The sequence below is a fragment of the Cryptomeria japonica genome, chromosome 3 (assembly GCF_030272615.1).
Source record: "Cryptomeria japonica chromosome 3, Sugi_1.0, whole genome shotgun sequence".
Classification (NCBI taxonomy): domain Eukaryota; kingdom Viridiplantae; phylum Streptophyta; class Pinopsida; order Cupressales; family Cupressaceae; genus Cryptomeria; species Cryptomeria japonica.
The window spans coordinates 815,196,184-815,218,637 of record NC_081407.1 but is presented as its reverse complement, the minus strand read 5'-3'; the positions used below and the strand labels follow the sequence as shown (position 1 = coordinate 815,218,637).

Here is a 22,454-nt window from a genome sequence, read left to right as displayed (position 1 = left end):
CTAGCTGATCCATGTCTCAACATGGTATCAGAGCGAGTTCCTTCCATAGAGCCTAACCGCTTGAAGGTAGATCATGTGCTTTTGAGGGAGTTCAATCAAAGTAATTTGCAGAGTGAGAAATCTAAGTGCACGCAAAAGTCGATTACTGAGCCTCTCAACTCAGTCGTGAGCATCGCATATGCTTTGCAGTGAGTAATGATGTGATAACCCCTACGGTATCACGAGATGTAAAATTATTTGCGTGGATAAGGATATTGTAAATGAATAAATTAAAATAATAATCTAAGTAATCTATGAAAATTAAAGGAAATATATTTAATTGTTTTAAAGGAAATGTTATTTAAATAATTAATAGATATTTAAATGGAAAGATATTTAAATATATTTTGATGTGTAATATTGAATATATTTAATGAAATGTTATGTAATATAAACGTTATGTAATATTTATTATATTTAAAAAGAAATAATATATATATTTAAAATGAAATGTAATTAATATTTAATACATTAAAAGGAAATAATATATAGTATTTTATATATTTAAAATGAAACATAATTAATATTTAATATACTAAAAAGGAAGCAAGATATAATATTTAATATATTATATATAAAACATAGTAAAAGATAATCCCAAATGGGGTTGGGTTACCTCCGCATGAAGTGGTGCGTGGGTAACTGCAACCTAGGCTACGATTACCCCCACACCCTAGGCTGCGATTACCCCCACACCCCTTCATGCAGAAGGGGCCGGTGGAGGGGCACAACCCCTCACGGGTTATAAAGGAGGCAGCGGTAAGACTTAAAGGCAAGGAGGAAGGTGGGGAGCAGACTGCGGAAAAAGGTAAGGAAGAGCAGACTGCGGAAGAAAGGTAAGAAACCGAGTTCCCACTTATATTAAACAATATAAGTATAGTATATGAAATGTCATTCTTACTAATAGTAATAGGTGATGTTAATTATAAAGGTTCATTAATATTAGTTAATATTAATTAATGAGTAATGGATAATGAATAAGGTTCATTAATAGGTGATGTTAATTGTAGTCTAGTGGATATTTATACATATATTAATGTATAATATTCGCTAGTCATTAAAAATACGTAAAAGATAAAATCTTGTTAATTGTTGTATACATAAGTTTGCATATTAAGAAGGATTATGAATACAAGGGTATTCTAAGAAATGTAATGCATATGTAAAAGATGGAAAATCATATTGATATATAAATTAATTTAAGAATACATTAAGAATTCATGTTAACACAAGGGATAGTTTATGAACTGAAACTGTTATGCAAATGTATGGCTTGGTTGACTAAAACTCAACCAAGAAGAGAAGGATCTGGTCAATTCCCTTTGAGGACTTAGAGGATGGAGGCATCACCCAAGACAAGGAAAAGGCAAGGGTCTTCCTTGGATGGCTTGAGTATAAGAGGTTATACCCAAGACAGGACTCAAAGGTCGGGTCGATCTCCTCTGAAGACTTGGATGATGAAGGCATCACCCAAGGCAAGGAATAGACAAGGGTCTTCCTTGGATGGCTTGGGTGTAAGAGGTTACACCCAAGACAAGATTCAAATTCATCTTTGAATTCCTGGAGGGCTTGGGACCAAGGGGTTCCAAGAAGGCGAGCCTCGCGGCCGCCTAAGGACATACTTACATATGGCATTGTATCCTTTTTTAGATGAAAATTATGATTATGTTAATTAAGCATTGAAGTTAGATTGCAATTTAGATTACTTATACATACATACATATATATATATATATATATATATATATATATATATATGTTTGTTATGTTCTAACAATCTGTTTTGCAGGTTAATGATCTCTAAATAGTTGCCGATGATCGCCATAGCTCTGTCGTTAGTGCTCAATGACAGATTCAGTCCGATGCCTTGGCGTTGAAAGTCGCCAAGCCTGGTATCGAAATGTTGATGGTAAGTGGAGTCGCTATAGACATCTTTGTCCGTTTTAACATTCTATATTCGAATTCCTCATTCGGGGAGGAGAACATGTTGTGGAGGGTTCTCTCCGGCAATCGTAACATTTTACTAGCAAATGAAAGTGACGGAGTTCGCTCGCTTCACGGCGCTTGTGGCTAGAGACATCGACAAGGTGGCAGCAAGCATACTGAGGATTCAACGAAGCGACGCGAGTCAGTACGCGTGCTATTGGCTGCTTAGTATAATGGAAGGTTGAGATCAAGCAACAGCATAGTGGTGAGTTTTGTGATGATCACATTAAGCCGTACACAAATGTGAAATGTGTGCGTATGGGGACGAAAGTGAATGGAGGCACCTAACGATCAAGAATGGTGGAGAAGGCCTCCATGCAATAACGCCTTGCAACAACTCTCACATCATCCTAGAAGCTTCGAGAGTCACATGAAGCATTTGTTTCGCTGAAGCCTACATAGGCATCAGATGATATTGCCACTAAAGGTCCAGTTATTCGAGTTCTTACTTATGTCGCTCTTGAAGATCATCTGAAGTTTGTCCTAGGATGGGCACTGCAACTTAGCATTCTAGCACACCCTGCTACAAGTGGTATCAGAGCCAGGTCCAGGCTAGGAGCCCCAAGCACACGAGAGGTGTGGCTTAAGGGGGGATGTTGGTGTTGGAAATAAGCCACACCCGAACCAACAATGGACTAGTCCAAGAGGGGCCAGTAGCTCAGTGGTAGAGCACTCCAGCAGCATAAGGAAGGTCCTAGGTTCGAGTCCTAGCTGGTCCATGTCTCAATAGTAAGATTTTAATTTTTAAATTAGCCACGACTTCACCTAAGAAACTACAATGACTCAGAGAAAATGATTAAATGTGTAAGATATAATGATCATAAAATTCAGTGTCAAGACACAGTAGATGATTCTTTTCACCTACTTTACTCCACTCTCTAGGAACATAGACAAACAATATTGATTCAAAATTTGTGACCAGGAAAAGAATTTTCCTAGCCACCTACCAAGATCATAGAATCTATCGAAACATATAACCCTTTGCCATCATAGCTCATTGGCCTTCTCCAATGCCTTAGTTATTTCCCAAGCCGCCTCCATCTAGTTCCTTCTATGCAATCCCATTTAAGTAGAGAGAAAAAAGTGGACAAAGCCTTCACAATTTTGACCAATTCCACCAATCTCTACTAAACCTCGATTGCCTTGAGCAAAGCCATCTATGTTAATCTTAAAAAAAAACACTAGGATGAGCCCACTTCCCAAACCTATCCGCCTTTCGTGAAGGTCGCATTCTATGACCAAGCCTAGTCTATGTGGCAACAAAGGGGAACAACTCCAAGAGTTTAGCAACACAACCATCTGAGGAAGACAAAGGATCCTCAATGCTAAACTTGAACTCAATATTTTCTTTAAGCCTACTCCTAATCTTATGCCAAACTTGCATAACTATATTCCAACACTCTTGGAAAACGCATCGGTTTTGCTCTAGTCAAATCTACAAAAGGATAAAAGAGGGATCAATATCCAACATTGCCACAAGGAAAGACACAGAAGTTTAGGGTTGGCCCATATTAACCCAAAACTCCAACAAGGAGGTAGATATATGATGCAGAGAGTCTTGGAGCCTTGTTTGTTTCACCTTCTTGAGTGACTTGTCCTACTCAACCCTACAACTACTCAAGTCCTTCCTATGGCACTTGGTAAGGGTTATGACAAAGAGACCTCCAAGGTCTGAACCTTCTTGACTTGCCTCCTACGTATAGCCAATGGTTTCTGGACAATCAACTCCTCCACTTGAGGTTGTCCCCTCAGCTACTCACACTCACCTCTCCCTAGCTCCAACCACTCCTGCTGGGATCTTAACACACCAACTCTCCTTATGGTTTCTCAATGTATTAATAAGGTGTCTTCATTGTGTTTTGAAGTTTAAGACTCACCAATTCTATCGCCATGGTTTTCAAGCCTTCTAGGTCTCTACCGGCACCTAAATAGGCCTAATTGCATTAGCCCTCCTTAAGCGGTTTTTGGGGTTTAATTTGCAAAAGTCCCAAACAAGCCTAGGAATAAATCATGGATTTGGATACCCTTTTGGAAGTTGTAGACAATACTGGAAAACTGCATCTGGGTTATCCGTACAGGTGTGGTTTCCAATGCTGCACTATTTTGTGGGGTTTTAGGCTTAACCAGTGGATTGACAAACTTGGTCTAGAACCTTTCACCAGTCAAAACTCCTACTCTAAACACCTTGGGAACCTTCAAGGACACTCTGAGGGCTTTCCATACATATGCCACTTGGGCCTACATCAATCTCCAAGTGCTCACAAATCGCACTTTGCTTACTGTCCTAACTCACCTACTCCCAGCGGTGAGCCTAGGTCTTCATTGTTTCTCCTCCTCCTGGACCTGCAACATCACACACCCTATTCCAAAACTATATGCAGACCCTAACCTAGCATTCTTAATGATTACAACAAGTGCCATCAAAGAATGCCTAAGCTAAAGCCATTTCTTGCTCTTAAACCCTACTTGCAAGGGTTTTGCTCCTAGTTGCAAAGAACAACAGAAATCTTCACAACCTGGAACAATCAAACCTGCAAATCAACCTTATTGAAAGCAAACACAATGAACATACAAAGATGGCAATGCGTTTACATCATCTAGTCCGTACTGGACCATACAAGCAATGAAAACAAGACAAAACTATCAAAAACCCGATGGAAACAAGATTGTTTCACAAACCAAAAACTTGCTCTTGCATTTCCAATCCTCCAACCCATGCAATGAAGTGAAATTTGGCTTATATCCACTAGTTTAGTCGGTTCAACCAACTACCTAACGCCCGTAACCAAAAAATGCAACTTTTGCAAGAAATTGCAAAATGTTGCTCAGCAACTTTTGACAACTTCTGCTGCAGGATGTAATTTTGTATTCTATTGCATTCTAAGACTCTTGAAGGTCCTTAAACACCTTACAAGACCTAAACACAACTCAATTGACTCCTAATCCATGAATACATTCATCTGGAGTATTTGCCTGTGACCTACCTAAGCAACTCACTTCTCAAGCTAGCAGCACCCTGAGCACAATTGACTCAAACCAAAATTTGGACAACTCAACCATGGCTCTACTGAGTCCTCAATGGTTGGTCCATTATTACATCACACATTAACACACAAACTAAAAGCAAATCAAAGCTTACATTCTTGGAGTGTTAGGTGCCCTGCACCAATATAGTTCCCTATTTGTTCCAAATATTCCACCATAAGCTCCAAATCATTGTGGATTTGGGCAATGACACATGATGTAAGATCTCTACAAATGGAAGTTGTTCACAACAATCTTATGGGCATTCCAGAAATTTGGTCAACAATAGCCTTGCAATGCTATGAAAGTCGTTCCATAACAAAAAATTGTTGTTGCCAAAGTTGTTCTGCAGTGGCTTTCCAATGCTGTTGCAACTATCTATGGCAATGACGCAGTTGTTTCAAAAAGTTGTTCAGTGGTATCCATGCATTGCTGCAAAGCAAAGGACTTCTCTTGATACAAAGGGTAAAGGGTATATGCTCAATAGCAGATGGAAAATCCCCTTTTACAAAAGATATTGCAGGAAGCCAGAGATGAAAGGTACACAGAATTGAAGATAAAAAGGACAGACATTTCTTGGGTTAGTACACAGGTTGTGTTCCTTTCCATTTCATAAGATGCTCTAGTGTGTGCAAACTAAGTCAAGGATACTATTAGTCAAATCTCTTTATAATAATGGATCCTTATTGTCATAAGCACACAATCATGGTTACTACATTCCACATGAAATTTGAAAGACCAAAAAGGCAGCAGTTATATTTGATGGCTTTAGAACACTTTAAATGATTATTGATTCCAATGGCCTAACGCCAAACAACAGTTACATTATCATTTCAACTCTAAGAAGTGGATGAAGGCAAAGAGTCATCATATGGAAGGAAGAAGTCAGCCAAACAGAAAAAAGACAAATGACTGTTGAAAAACTAATCTTTAAAAATGATTCTCAATAGGAAGAAAGGGAACTTCTTCTGGGTTAAAAAGAGAACTATTAGGGAGAAGAGGAGGAAAAGTAAACAGTTTGTAGTAGTTTCTGTATCTACTCATAGTATGATATATAACTGCCTATGGTGATTTTGTTATGCAGCAACAGAACATCAGCCTGTAGTAATCTAGTTTGCAACAAAAATGCTTGCCTATAGCATTTTTATCTTTCCTATAATTAATAAATAAATCTATAAATTTATTAAATGAATCGTGTGTTCATTTGGATCCATCAAGGAACCCAGGACATGGTTACAGGGATGGACCATCATTAACTTGACCCCCCATCCTAGTTTGCATTAAATGCTCTCTGTATTTTCAAATCTCAATAAGATCATTGCCATCCTTCTATAACTGCATGTTATAACGTTTATAAAATAACAAAATGGTAATACTTGGATCTTTTCAGCATCATTTTTTTGTGACTATCTATAAAATGGAGTCTGTTGTCATGGAGCCAGTGCTACACTTTCAATTTGTCGATGCAACAAAATAAATTTCAAGGGTGAGATCACAGTGTCAACAATAAAGTGTTCTTTCTGCAACAAGATGCTAATTTTTTGATACGGGTACGGGTACATTGGTACAACAATTTTTTTCCTTGGGTACAGTGTATATATATATATATATATATATATATATATATATATATATATATATATATATATATATAAAGCTAAATATGTTTGATAGTATGATACTTCATCATTGATCAATGCCCAATGCCAAAATGGTAGTGATAAAGATAAATATTAAATGCCAATTGATAGTTCAAAATTTCAATATTATGTCATATGCCATATAATATATATCAGCTACCCTTCAAAATGCCAAAATTAGAAAAGAGAGAGTGAATAGAAAAAAATGGTCTTTATTTGGGTGAAATGATGCTTTTATGTGATATCCCCCATATTGTGAAATTACAATTTACATCTTCATGTCGTCCTGTAATATAAATATAGCAATTAAATTACAATTAAATTATTAATTAATAAATAACTTAATAATTATTTAAATATAAAATAAATTTTACATTAAAAACTAATTATTTAATTATATTTATTAATAAGTATTATTATCAATTAATTAATATTAATTCGATTTATTAATAAATGTTATTATTAAATAATTACATTTATTGCTGAGTAGTATTATTCAATATTTATCAAATATTTAATTGATATATAATGTTTAGTGGGGCCCGATCCATTGAGGACCCCACGGTCACCTCCTTTCACATGGTAGGTGACTCCTCCCCATGGCCTCGTATAAGGCATGTATGTTAATCGGCAAATGGGGGAAGGGGGAGAAAAACCTCAGCAAGGGATAACAAGGGAGAAGCTAGTAATAAGTGCCACCTCCGCAAGGGATAACCCACGTGGAGGCTTCGTACTCCCTATAGACCATACTGCAAGTATCACAGATTGATATTAGCCAGCCGCCGACTCAATAATGAGGAGTCAACACTAGCATCAAGCCATTGATAGTCGATGAAAGAATTACGGTGAATATAATTATGGAGGTTGTGCGTGAATAATTACGTGGAAGGAATTGGATTAGAACATCTCTGTTATAAGCAACCTGTGGTCTAATACGACAATCTAGTAATATTAATATAGACCGCAGTATGTATGACAGATATATATATATATATAAGTTTGTATATAATATTTGTTACTACTGTCATTATTTAAGAAAGTTTGGGGGGCATTCAGGAAACAGCAGCCAGGAAGATTTAGCAAGTAATTTGTAGGCAATAAGGATCAAGCAATTTGAGATCTGATCTAGATTTGAAAGATCAGCAATTGCAGTTCTGAGCAGAATTCAGAATTGAGACAGCCATCGATAGAAAGCAGATCAGAATTATTATAAGTGGCAGATGGTAACATCCTTATTTTAGTGGTATGCATGGGATGTGCTTAATATGTATTGCTTAATATATGGGAGCCCGATAGTGTTCTTATGCAGGATATTAATAAATAACTACTAACAGTCATATAATAATTATATTAATAACAACATAATAATTAAATGAATAGACAAATATTTATAATAGTATTACTATATTAAATACTGATAACAGTATAATCATTATAATAGATAGATGAATCCTGATAATAGTATAATAATCATTATTCCTATATTATCTTATAAGAACTGTTCTACAGTAAAACATACATTATAATATTATTGAAAATAAATAAATATATAAATATAAATATAGAAATAATGGTTGATCCGATAGATAGATTTTAGAGTGTAAATCAGAAAGAATTCTCGAGTGAATATTAGAAGGAGAATGTGTTTATATACATAAATCTAGTTTAAAGAATATCAGAATGGATTAATTATGGTTGAAACAGGCCTAAACTCGGTAGGGGGCATTACATTTTAGGGGCATTTTAGGGTTTTTGGATGCAAAAGCAAATGTTAGAAAATGTCTTTTTTTGTTATTTTTTGGTACCGCTACCTTTGGGTACCTACAGGCATGTCTAGGTATGCCTAGGTCAAACCTATACCAGGATGCACTCGGTTTGAGTGTGGGATGGGTTTTGTGTGTACTCAGTAACATAGACAAGATGAAGGAATGGTTACTATCATTAAGATTTTTTGGAAGGGATTATGTCGAGAGTGAAACCAAGCATCGGATAAATATTGAAATCTCTTCTATGTTCGTAGAGAATTTATTAATATTAATAAGGAACAAAGAGATGTCAAAAGCTTTGGGAAAAGTTTAGGGTTGGTTTATAGCAAGTGTACAAAATGCCGATTGAAAAGCTTGTCTCTTATGTTCTTGGGTTATGAATTTTGTGACCTCAACTTTGTTTGTTCAATCAGGAGCACTGAATAAAGTTTGGAGAAATTGGTTTGTGAGGTGGTGAATATACAATCTTTATCTCTTTTGGGAAAGGGATGGAGGTGTGCAAACCTAGTTTTGATGTGCTTGATCTCCTCAAACCAGTAAAGTTTCCACCTCAACAATAGAGATTCAATGTGACCTGGGCTGAGAATTCAATCAATTTTTTGGCTAAGAGGATTGCGCTAGTAAAGATGGAGGATGGTTCTTATGTTGTAGATGTAATTGGTCGTATTTAGTTTGTTGTCAATCTTGGTTGCAGTTGGTTTTTGCTTTTTCTGCCTAGTGCTATTTAATCTTTGTTTTTTGAAAGGTATATGGTCTTTCTACTATTAAAAATCAAGGTGGGTTTGTGGTTGGCAATAGTGGTTATCAGTATACTAAATAGAGGTTTATATCTATTGCCAGTCTTTGGGTATAGTTATGGGTTGCTCAATCTCCTATTTTATGGGACATACTATATAGTCTTCTTAAAAAATTATATAAATATATGGGATAGGGCTCAAATCTCTCACTTGAATGATCCAAAACAAAAATATTTGATGCATTCAATTAAGGTTTAATTATAAACATGTGAATCTTTTCCTTTGCAACTAACTGGTGGGTCAATTATCGTGCAAAATCTCCAAATTTTTAAGAGCTAGCCCTTCAAATTTAATCTCAACCTTGCAGCACTTTTATGCTGGGTAAGTGCATAAATTTGGGGACCCAAAAAGTGGTCAAACAAGTTTTAAAACAAAACTTGACATATCTTTAGAAATTCTAATCCATAATTTACTAATGTTATAATGTGAGAACATTATGAACACCTCGAAAACAAAGGGAAATGTTATTCTATACTTATTTTTTAATTTATAACATGTGTGTATTATTGAACAGGCATGTTGCAACATGGACACATTTCATTTGAAGTTTCTTTGGAATCCCACCCTTGGGCTTAGATCAAAGGGTTGGACCTACAAGTAATGTGCCCAAAGATGTGAATTGCACAAAACAGGAAAAAAACGAAAATGTCAAACATGCTCTACATTAGGTTTGGACAATTTTCAGACATTATTCCAGAAAAAATCTATAGCAATGTGAAGCTCTCAATTAACTTTCCACTAGTACATCTTTTTCTACAATTCAAATACAATAAGGTTTTGATCTTCAATTACTTTTGCTAATGTCTTCAATTTTTCCCAAAAACCTATGTATAGCATTTTTGGTATCATTTCTTATGTGCTCATCAGAATTTGAAATAAATTACATTTTTATATTCTAGACTCCATTTCATACATATTCATAAAAATTGATTTTTTTAGTTTCCTCAAAATTAAGGGGGGTAGCATGTTCAATTTTTCACTTTTCAAGATGTGTATTTTGAAATTAGTTAAAAACCATTTATTAAAAAAAAAACAGCAAAAAAATTAGGCATAAACTATGTGATGTTAGGTAACTTTCCACCAAAGGAATTCATGAAATTATGAAAAAACAAATCAAAATTTTAGGGAGAGCACACCTCACACTATGTTATAATATTTGGACAAAAATAGGACCACTTTATGGGCTCTTCTATTTGAACCTCTCAATCTCCACCCATTTTTTTAAAGAATGCGTAGTTCAGAAACAATTATCTGAGCAATGCTAATCTTATTTTATTAGATCTTAAGATTTTGAATCTAGGTTACTTGAATTATTTGTCAAAAATCATTTTTTTTATTTCAAAAGAAAAAAAGGCCACTTTTGACCCCCTTTTGCCCTCCATTTCCATGCACACACCCTATGAGAAAATGAAATAGATTGATATGAAAGTGCCTCAATGACCTCATATTCATGCAATACAACCTTCACCCACTCTCAAAAAAGATGGAGGACTCAATCAGTCATCAGGTGATTGACTTGGATGATACTAAACCATTTAGAAACAAGAGTACCCCCAATAAAAACTCGATGCCTAGACAACATGAGATTGCCAAACTTGAGAAACAAGTAGGGTGCAGCCAAAAACGAGGCATTGGGTTAGAGGAGATTGTAGACGAGGATTAGGGTAGTCCTAAGGAAAGTCATTGCCTTCTAGTTCAAGGGAAAAGTTGGAACAACAATTGACATGAAGGAGCAAGACCCCAACCATCAACAGCATTTATACAGGGAAAAGAAAACACAAATGTTTTTTTTCTTTCTAAAGTTCCGGGTAAACTTGTTGATGTGGTCTTCAACATCTTTTTATTCAGATCTAAAAGAAAACACCATTTTTTGTATTCACATGTTGATGTGATCTTCTACACCTTTTTATTCAGATCTAAAAGAAAACAGTTCCCTGTCATTCTACAAACTCACCTCCCATGCTTTGTAACTATGGTTTGCATGAGATTTATATTTTTTAAATAAGTTTTGAGTATTTTTCTGATTTTGCCAAGTCACCAAGTTAGAGTCAAAATCAGGTATGCTGAACCTTGCTGAGTTGCAAATTTTGAAACATTGATCAAGAGAAATAGATTTTGATAATACTTATAATTTTCTTCAAATTTTAACCACATTTTGCAAACAATCAATTTGGAATAAAAACTTATTTTAATGAGCCTTGAAACCATACAAATCTTATGTGTTGCATTATGTGCTTTTCTACTTCATGCAAGAATTATGATTAAATAATCATAAGCAATTTTTATTTAATATTAATCAAGAAATTCTTATATTTATTTAATAAAACAAACATTTTTAGATGAGATGCATGTAAATTTAAATTGAACAATCATACAATGTAAAGGATTAGTAACAAAAAAATTTAACAAGTAACATTTTAAAGTAGTTTAAGGAAATGTATAATACCATTTGGATGTCTCAATCGGCTGAATAGGATGCACACACAAAAAAAAGTAACATGAGATCAAAATATTGCACATCTTCCAAAAGAGAAAAAATTATTAGCATTAATTTTTATTTCATTATATACCTCAAAAAAAGTAACATGAGATCAAAATATTGCACATCTTCCAAAAGAAAGAAAAAATTATTAGCATTAATTTTTATTTCATTATATACCTCAAAACAGATATTTCATTGCAAAAATCCTCCACATTCTCCACTGTCAAATCTTGCTCAAGCAAGATCTTTATTGCAACTTCTGTTCCTCTCCACACACCACGGAATACTTCTCCGAAGGAACCTTTAGAGAAATAATTAAACAAAATCAAAGACTAAAACTTGATATTAAGATCTTTGAGCCAAACAACTTAATTTCAATAGCTATATAATTCCAAACAAACAATTAGCCACTAAATAAATGATCACCTCAAAACCACTGATATTTGAAAACCTTACAGGATAAGGAATGCAGACCATGACTATACACGTCATTCATTCCTCAACTATCCATTATCTGTGCATATTCCACCATAAATACAGAATACTACATGTGACAGCAACAAAATAAGAATGAAAAACCCCAAAATGCCTTATTAGAGGCCACCGATTTTACAGTAAGCTGTCCAAGTTGACCATTGTCCGAGAGGTTTGGTGTTAACCAAACTGCTACAACCTTAATTGCACCATAAACATAAAAGCAGCATACTTGTCGAGAAATACAGGATAGACAATCAAAAATCCACTTCAAAATAGACATGACTCCTCAAGAAAGGTAATTTGCTTCAAATGCTTCCCCACTAAGTTACTGACCTCTAAATGCAATTGACTTCCCCTTAGAATATCTAAAACTTAGTTGTTTCCAATCCTTACCTGTTTCAAATCTGATATCTAGTATGAGAATGTCAGGTAAGGATGATGATATATTTGGGAAAGGTTGTTATGCCTTGACTATCAATTGTGAAACCTATTTGATCAAAAATGACGAGCCATTGGTCAACCAACCTTGTCATTTATCTAATTGCATGGAATGTAGTTCTGACATCACCTTCTGAGCTTATAAAAATCTTTTAATGTATTTTTGGTCTGTTTATGGGGCCTTCTCGACCATTATAGTTCCTTTTTATGAAGTTAAACTGTTATGCACTTAGAAACACCAGTTGTTCCTAATGAAAGCCAATTTGTAATTAATTAACATATTTGAAGCTGCGAGAATATAATTTATTACCAAAATTCGCAGTTATAAAACGCAGTACCCAGTTTAGGGTGCTAATGGAAATAAACATTGTGGGTATTGAGTGGTCATAAAAATGTAACGAATGAATGTTGAAATTAGGAATACCTGCATGAATTTTATGCCACAGAATGATGTAACTATGCCATTGTGGTTTCAAAAATTGCCATTTTTTTACTAGGCTTATGAACACCCCCCACAACAATGATGTTATACACTATTGTAGGCTTTGTTTTGGATAATTTTAATTAAAGGCCTTCTAATTATATAAAGAACTAAAATATACTAATGTACATAAATGACCAATAATTGATCGATGGGATTGAAATGTACAATAGGTATGATAGCAAAGTAATGGAAAAAAAGACATCCTAGGAAAAAGAATAAAACACACAAATGGGGTCTAAAATAAAAAAGGCAAACCCTTATGCAAGTACAATAATAAAAGAGGAGAGGAAAGACCTGTAAGTTGATAAACAAAAGAAGACCATCTAGGTGAGCAACCAAAATCCTCAAGTGTGTGTGTTCCCAAGTGCATTAAAAGAGCCAAAAAAAAATTCATTGATCGTGGTGAGAATATCAATGCAGGATCTAAGAATATTTGTTAGTGAGAGTCTAAAGTTAAGAGGTATATCCTGGACAATACTAGGAGGTAGTTAATATCGTGTAGAAAACTTGCTAGCAATCAAGGTTGAAGAACTATGGGTAGTGGCAAAAAAAAAGATGCTAAAGTGAGCCTACCGCTGAAATCTGGATTGTGGATGGAAGGTCAGAGAGCGTCCTTAATGCCAAGAAGAGGTAGAGCCACAACTAGAGTGAAACCCAAGATGTCAAGGAGAACTAACATAGCAAAAAGCAAGGAAGAGCACTACCTCACCAATTTGTATTTTACACAAATAAAAATAATGTTGACATATGAAATGTAGTTGTCCATAACATGAATGACAAATCTTACGAGTATAGCTCACTCATAGCAAGTCAATCACAGGTGGCAAGTGGCTTGCTGTAAAAATTATCCATTTAGTTTTGAGTAAGTACTCCCCTATCAACTTCCCAAATACTCACATGTAACCTTGAGCAACATTCCAAAACTTGCCTTCATATGATTTCGACACAATTGCAAGTTAAATAGTAAATATATCAATTTTCTCAACATTTTAACATTTGCTCTTCAGCTCTTATAGTTTTTACTTCATTGCATCATTTTTCAGTTGATTGGAGTAAACTACATCCAAAGTGATGATTTTTTTACTACCTTTAAAAGGAAATTAGCTCTTCTTTTCTCTAACATATTTGCTACTTCTTCATTTAGCCACAGTGGATTGTCATCTGTGCACTTCTGGTGGTTGGAAAGTTGTGTTTTTTTCCCTTACATTGTAGTTCTATTTCCTCAGTGACAATGCAGCAGCAATGATTGTCTAATCTAAGTTTGATATGGGTTCAGCATGTAATTTGGTTGGTTTAAGAAAGTTCTACTATTGTGATATTCATTTGGGTGATTGTAAATTGGTAGACGAGCTTGATGTAACATTTTATTTTATCTTAATTCTCATAGTGATTTTGAATTTTTTTTCAAGGCACAATTTCCTTATATTTATGCCTACGTATTCCTGAATTAAAGATCAATAAATGTTGTAAGACCACATAAATAAATTAATGGGGAATGGTTAAAAATATCAATAGTAACACTCAGGTGGAGGCAAAAGAGCCTTGTAGGATTTTGTCTAGTGAACAAATCAAAAACCCATTACCAGCTTTGCTTTCCCCAAAATAAAACTCTAATGGCAAAATTCTTAATCAAGTTTTGTAATGTCCCCACTGTGGAATAGAATTTAATAATAAATAATAATAATTAAACTAAAAATTAAAATATAACTAAATATAATTAAAATTTAATTAAGTTAATGAAGGGTCAAAAGACATGGAAGGAAATGTTGTGACTCTCTCAAACATGAGATATAAAAGGGAGAAGAGAACCTCATTTGAGGAGGGATAATTTGGAAAAAAGAAGTGCAGATCTAATTTAAATAGGAGGGGCAGACACGATTGTGAAAGGTTGTGTCCCTTTCAAAGGGTAGGAATAATGAAGGGTTCCACTCTTTCAAAGGGTGCTAATGGTGAAAGGGTGTGTCTCTTGCCAAAGGGCATACATGATGAAGAGGTGTGACCCCTCCCTCACATTGAGAGATATAAACGAAAGGCATGAATACGATCCCTATCCCATGGCAGATCAAACAGCATCAGAAGTTCTCATACTCACAGCAGTTAGTGATTACTATAAGCAGATTGCAAGATCTCAAAAAGGAGAAATACCTAAGAAGAAGATCAGACGGAATAAAGAAAGAAAAAAGGAAAGACTTCAAGCAGTAACCTGGTCACACAAACCTGGTACGAATTTCCATTGCTACCATCATGGATATAATAAACTTATGCACATTGGCAAATGTAATATATCACTGCTTTCATAAGTATTTTTGCGCATGTTGAATGTTAGCAAATTCTAAGGAATCCTTGTTGATAATATATTGAATTCATATATGTAGAATAGTACTGTGTATCTGTTCTAGAAAATTTCTGAGTATGATCGAAGGAGAGGAATTATAGTGAGGAAAATGGTGCTGACGTTATCTTGTAGGCACGCCACCTCATGGTTTAAGACCGGGGAGTGCTATGAGGCTGTTGTGACGTATTCACACATCGCCCCATTGCAAATGGGGACCCTTGCTTTTTGCTTTTTAGGGTTTGTTTTCTAGGTCTTTTAGGGTTTTGTTAGTTAGCCTTTGCATTTTGAGTGTTGTCGGGGAGATCAATAGGATAGCAAGTTTGGCTTGAGTGAAGTCCTGATCCTGAAATTTGGCTAAGTCTGGAATGTCCTGATCCTGAAATTTGACTAAGTCTGGAAACTGAAAAACCTCAAAAAACTAGATTTCGCAATATAACTCCTGGAGGTCTGAAACCACTCTCAAACATCCTGAAAGTATATATGGAATATAACTTAAAGTATAATGTCACTTATACTTAAATGTTATATTCCATTAAAATTGTCCTAATTGAGAGTTCGAAAAGTCAAATTTCGCTCCTGTCCTTCACTGAGGGTCCAAAGCGAAAAGCGCTCCTGTCCCTCTCCAAGGGTCCAAGGCGAATCGCTCATGTGCCTCACCAAGGGTCCAGAGCGAAAATACTTATTTGAGCCATTCCTAGCCTTGTTTGGTTAAATTGAGACATCAAAAGCATGATGGAGGACGAAATGAGCATGATAGAGCATCCAAACTTGATCAAAACGATGAAATGATGAAGTTTTTGCCTAGAAGGTCAAATTCGCTCCTGTCCCCCAGCCAGGGACCAGAGCGATTTCTTCCCTAGACAAATTTCTCGCCAAGATGAAACGAATTCCATGTCAAAGGTGAATGAAAGGAAGCATGACAAGTCCGTTGAAGATAGTTTTAAGCATTGGCAAAAAGTGATTGAGCCTACAAATGCAAATTCGCTCCTGTCCCTCAGCCAAGGACCAGGGCGAAATCTTGGTTATTTAGACTTCCCCTTCGAATTTTAATAAATCCAGGCCAAGGTACAAGGGGGCGATGATGTTTGGAACGCTTCGAAGAAGAACAAAGTTGCAAGGACCATGAAAAGTGATGAAATTACCCAAGTTCGCTCCTGTCCCTCTCCTAGGGACCAGAGCGAAATGTCCAAGTATACTTAATTTTGAGATGTCACTTCCATTTCAAACGTTCAAGAAGGAGTAAGAGACACCATTTTATACTTTGAAGACAATCGAAAGTTGATAAGAACAAGGATTAGCCTAGAAATCAGGTTTTTTGTTACCTTCAATGGGGGGAGTCCCCTTATTTTGACTCAATGGAGTGACATACCAATGGCTGCGTTGAAGAGTATACCATACTTCACTGGTGAAACGGCTACTACGCCCATTGAGCACATTCAAGACATTGCAAACATCCGCTCCATCCATAATATCACTCAGGATGATGTTGTTGTCAGACTATTAGCCACATCTTTGAAAGGCAAATCTTAGCAGTGGTATAGAGGGTTGTCGGCTAGCTCCATTCACAATTGGGATGAATTGGGGGAGAGGTTGTGCAACCATTTTGAAGACAAAAGTGATCACTTATCACTTGTGGAGCAGTTGACTACGATCAAGAGGGCACCCCAAGAGTTCATGGGAGATTTCAATTTCAGATTCCATAAGACATGGAATAGAATTCCTGCTCTAGTGAAGCCATCTCCAAATCATACCTTCTTGTATTATCTTAGAGCTCTCAACAGCGATATAGCTGTTATGGTACAATCAATGGGTGGAGCCTCTCTACCGGGTGCGTATGACATAGCCATAAGAGCAGAAAATTGTTTGATTCAGGCTGGAAAGATAGCTCCAAGGCCTCCAATGCCTCTCTTCCCAGAAGCTCCTACTCAACAACCCAACTTGGCTCCTATCCCTATGGCTCCCGCAGGACAATCATCCACACCCTCTACATCCTCCAACGAGCTCCATGAGGTCAAGGCTCTACTGCAAAACTCTGGCAATGAATTGGTGGCACTAAGAAGACAACAAACTTAGTATAGCAAACCTTACCAAGCACAAGGTCAGAATTATCAACAAAATAGGCCATCCAAGGGCAAAACCAATGACGGAATGCCAGGCCGTTGAATAGTGTGAACACCACAACCACAAGAAACTCAAAGGCGATAGTTCCAATGCAAAATAACCTCGCCCAAGAGCAAGATTGGTGTCAACCATGCAATCAACCACACAACCAAAGTGCATGCCAAAATGGAGGGTTTGTCCAAACCTTAGTAGTACAAGATGAGCCGACCACTTCTGGCCAGCAATATGACCCAAATCAGCCTAGTATGGGTACTCAGGCTCACTTACAAGGGGATTCTACCTTTGTCAATTGGCAGGAGGCAGACTTCTGTGGTTTGAGCCAAACAAATGGTGAGTCCATGTTGCAGTATGCAAGGTCAAAGAATAGAGCCATGGAGGCTGCCTCACCTTCAACATCAACCTAAACTCCAACACCCAAGGTAGCTGTCCATGATACAAGCCAAAGTACCATGCAAGGGAACAAGAGGCAGGAGGAGGCCCAAGTCGTCCAAAGAGCAAAGGCAGACCTTGTAACCTCAAAGGGGCCTCTAAAGTCGGTGTTCCTTTCAACATAGTTGATCAGATGAAGAAGGCCAACCTCAATGTCACTATGTCGGAGGCCCTTTCAATCCCATCTCAAATGGATTTGCTTAAGTAGGCATTGAAGGATGTCAATCAATCAGGTGATGAGGCAGCAGTCAGAGAAAAGGCAGTCTCCACCAGTTTGGTGCAACCCAAGGAGAAGGAAGATTCAAGCAAGATCAGCAAGCCTCCCCCCTTCTATTTCTCCTTGATCATAGGAGATAGCTTGGTTCACAATTGCATGATAGATTCGGGAGCTAGTAGCTCAGTCATGCCTAAGAAGGTAGCTTATCTTCTTAGCATAGAATACGAGCCTGTGACCAAAGGGGTGGCCCAATTAGATGGCACTTCTATTAAGATAGTAGGGTTGGTAAAAAATTTGAAGTTAACCTTGCATGCATGCCCTGGTTGCACTGTCTTGCAAGACATATTGATCATCAACCTCCCTGCCTTCTTTGCCATCTGCCTATCTAGAGACTTCACAGCCAAGATAGGTGGGTACCTGTCTTCTGACAGGTCCCATATGCTATTTCGAACAAGGTATGTTACCAAGGTCACCATAAGGGCAGAACCCATTGCCCAAAACCACATAGAGCCCTACACCCCCAGCCCTATAAACATGAATTACACTTTTCACGAAGAGGAGGAGGAGTGTATTGTCCGTGAGCCCGCTACTCTTTTGCAGGAGGTCCCTGATTGCTTGTTGGACGAATGGGCCAATGCTTTTCAGTTTGATCCATTAGCTGAGATTGAAGAGACTGGGCTTGGCACCTATTGTATCCATGAAGAGGATACTCCTATCCCTAACCTCATCAAGACACAAGGAGACTCAGAGGGGTTAGGGAACATGTTTTTTGATGGTTCAAGAAACAAGAATGGTGTAGGTGACGGGGTGATGCTTGTTTCTCCTGAGCAGGAGAAATACTTCTTCTCCTTTAGGCTTCAAATTGGTTGCACCAACAATGTCGCTGAGTATGAAGCCTTGATCCAAGGTCTCCAACTTGCACAAAGCAGAAAGATTAGATCTTTGCAAGTATTTGGAGATCGTGAGTTGGTTGTTAACCACATCTGAACCCAAAGTGTAGCAAAGAACAACCTACTCAAATCATACAAACACAGGGTTTGGGATTTGATTGAAGGATTTGAGGCCTTCAATATCCAAAGGATTCCTAGAGGTCAGAACAAGCATGCTAATAGGCTTGCAGCGGTTGGTGCTCAATTCGACATACCAGCGTATCTTGCAAGTGAGAAGGAGAAACACATCAGGCTTGTTGTGAGGCTGTCCCAAACAATCAAGTGAATTGGCAAGTGTTTGAAAGCAATCAGCAGATCGTCAACTTCTTGCAAAATGAAGCAGAATTTTCTGCTCAAAATCAGTCTAAGCTACAAGACCAGTATGGAGATCAAATCATGCAGCTCAACTCCAACAAGTTGACTAAAGGTCTAGTTACCTTGGAGGGCATTTTCAAGTCAGATGATCAGTTGAAGAAGAAGATGAACTTGGCTGCAAAGAGGGGTTGATTACAAGCCAGTTGTTGTTGCTGAGGGTAGGTCCTTAAACTTGGGCAAGGTGTGTTCCTCAACCGAGCAAGAGGCCTTTGTTGAGCTTTGCCAACAATATGATGACACAGTTGCTTGGACCTACGAAGACTTGAAGGGTTTTGACCTGTTGGTGTCTGTTTTATCATCTACCAAACATTAGGATAGGATACCCGAAGCTATTCTATCCTCTCCTGAAAAATCACTACTGATTCCAAGGTCTATATGTGCGAACAAGCGACTTTAGTGGAATAGCTTCTTGGGTAGTGTATGCTGAAATTTTCAAGGGGGACTTACGTTTGACAAGTATTCTTTTGAACTGCTGAACTTAGATGGATTTAGCAATTTAGGCTCTTCTTTTTTTGGGGGAATTTTCTGCGATTTAGACTTTCAAAAGAAAGGGAAAAAGAGATAGGGTTCAGGAAGGCTAATCTAATCCTACAAATTCGGGAGACGGTATCAACTGGGTGCTCTCGAGAAACCAAACCTTGCTTCGCCACACTAGAGACAACTACACAAGGCCGGTGCAATCTTCAATGGGTTGTGCTTATGATCGAGATGTTGGGATGCATAGGGGATGGGCTCAGACCAACTTTGCACGGTAGAATGGAAATCATCCATTCACCAAAAGTATGAGCGGAAATACACCATCAATTGATACTTATCAAATCCTTCATTCAAATTAACAACAATGAAAGCAAATCTAAGTTAATTTTAACTAAGTGTTGAGGCAATTGAAACAATGCAAATCATTCAAATAATAGAGATTACAAAGCAGCGCACATGCAATATATTATCTGGAAATGACCTTAAGCAATAATACATCAAAAACCTCACCCTTTTCAAATGAGAGGAGGCAACCTTAAATAGTTCAAAAATAAATGAATGGCCGAGATCAAACAGTGATCAAGGGCCAAGATTGAAAGTCCTAAACCCTAATTAGGGTTTCCCGAAATACTATCAGTTCAAGCAAATGAAAGAGTGACAAGTGGCGCAACTACTAATTTTACTGAGGTGAGTGGCCACTTTCCTCTTTCAGAGATTCAACGTATCTGGACACCACGAGCTTGACCTCCTCCATGGTGACACTTGGCAAACAGACAATTTGGAAGTCGACGAGATCCACATCGTCGGCGCATGTAGCAAGGATGCCTTCCCACTCCACTGCTTGGGTGAGGAAGTTGTCATCGATGGAGAGGAAGTTTGCAATCTTAGAAAGATCGCCTTTGTCAATCATCCCTGAATCTCGGAAGAAGCTTGTTTGAATCCTGGCTCTCAGGTTCTCTGCTTGTAAATGCTTCTCCCTTAGGCTTTCCTTTTGCCAGATCTCTGACGCCACCCGGAATACCTTGCCCAGGATCTCTCTAACCCTTGCCTCTGTCTCAAAACACTTGGTCTTGGATTTCTTCAGAACCTCAATCCGAGTGACCAAAGCATAGTACCATGTGCCGAAGTCGTACCTGTATCCTGTCTGTATAACGCCTGCATCCACTAAGCTCTTCTTTGACATGCCTCGAATAACCTTTAGGTGAGGGAGTATTTCATTCTGAATTTCATCCACTTCTTCTCAATTGGATGATAGATCCTGGATACGATCAATTAACAAAGAAGTTGCTTCATGCACTGATACTAAGTTTTCTACCAGGGTGTCAGCACGTATCACAGCATCTGAAATCCACTCCTTTTCTTGAGTGTATGATCCCTTCATCTCATCATAGTCCTTCATTGATCCTTGCTGAAGAGGCTGTGGTGGAGTAGCTAGGACTTCATGGTTGAGTGGGCTGGTAAGATGGAGAACATACTTCCTCCACTACTGATTCTCTTCTTCCACTTTCTTTCTCTTTTCTTTCTCATGAGCCAGCCTTGTCTTTAGAACATTACAGGAGTCATCAAAATATTGGATCTCCTGGTCCTGGGTAGGCTTACCCATCTCTATGGTGGTGATCTTGTAGTCATCTGCGGTGACATTGTCCCTAGTCTTCCCTTCTTTGGGTACTGCTATCTGGACTGTCCTGAATCTGGCACTGTCTCTCTGAATCAGGGAGAACTTCCTAGCTGGTTTGGGTGGTTTAGCTGCGGCGGGCTCATTCACTTTCTCCAGGAATGCTGCGGTAGCCTCCTCGGCTGAGTGGACCTCCTTGGGAACCTTGGCCTTTACCCTTGCTCTCAGCCAATTAGGAATGGTTGATTGTTCTAGAGTATTCCAATCAAATTCATCGTCTGCTTCTCCTGGGTTCGCTGGTATGCCATCCAAGAAAATTGTAGGGGCTTCATCCTGCCCCCTGTCTGGAGTTCGGAAGACCTTCTCCATCACCTCCTCAACTGGCTGAGAAAGCACTCACATAGATGTTAATCTCTTGTTCTCCAATTGTACTTTGATCAGGCGCAATGGAAGCAGCACTTAGGATGGAGTGACTTTCGCTGGATTCTCTTCTCTCAACTACAACCCTTTTCCCTGTGCACTTTGTGGAGCTTCCACCCAACTCCTTTCTCTTTCGAGATCCAACACTTTCCGGATTCCGAGCATCACCGAAAGAGGTACAAGGGTGGACGGACAGAGTATCATCCACTCCCATTAATTCATTAGTTAGAACCATACCTTTGGCCTTCAACTCTTTTGTCTTTTCAAATGCCCACCACCTTGAGTATTCAACCACTGACCTCATGAGGTATGCTAGATCTGATTTTTCTCCCTCTGTCCAATCTATCAAGACTAAAGGTTCATTCTTCATCTTCTCAAAACCCGGCTGCTGAAGTTCTAGGCT

General features: G+C 37.7%; 1 protein-coding gene across 7 annotated transcripts in view; it reads right to left on the bottom strand.

Annotated features, from left to right (window-relative positions):
• LOC131068894 (serine/threonine-protein kinase CTR1) overlaps nucleotides 1–22,454 on the bottom strand; it is a 212,221-nt gene that overhangs the window by 31,384 nt on the left and 158,383 nt on the right. For 6 of the 7 annotated variants that reach the window (XM_058004176.2, XM_059218606.1, XM_058004172.2 and 3 more), the window contains 2 exons: nucleotides 11,912–12,035; nucleotides 11,699–11,718 (listed from right to left, as the gene is read on the bottom strand). In XM_058004176.2, the coding sequence (XP_057860159.1) occupies nucleotides 11,699–11,718; nucleotides 11,912–12,035 (144 nt within the window). The remainder of the gene's footprint in view (nucleotides 1–11,698; nucleotides 11,719–11,911; nucleotides 12,036–22,454) is intronic. The other variant, XM_058004173.2, reaches the window with a different exon arrangement.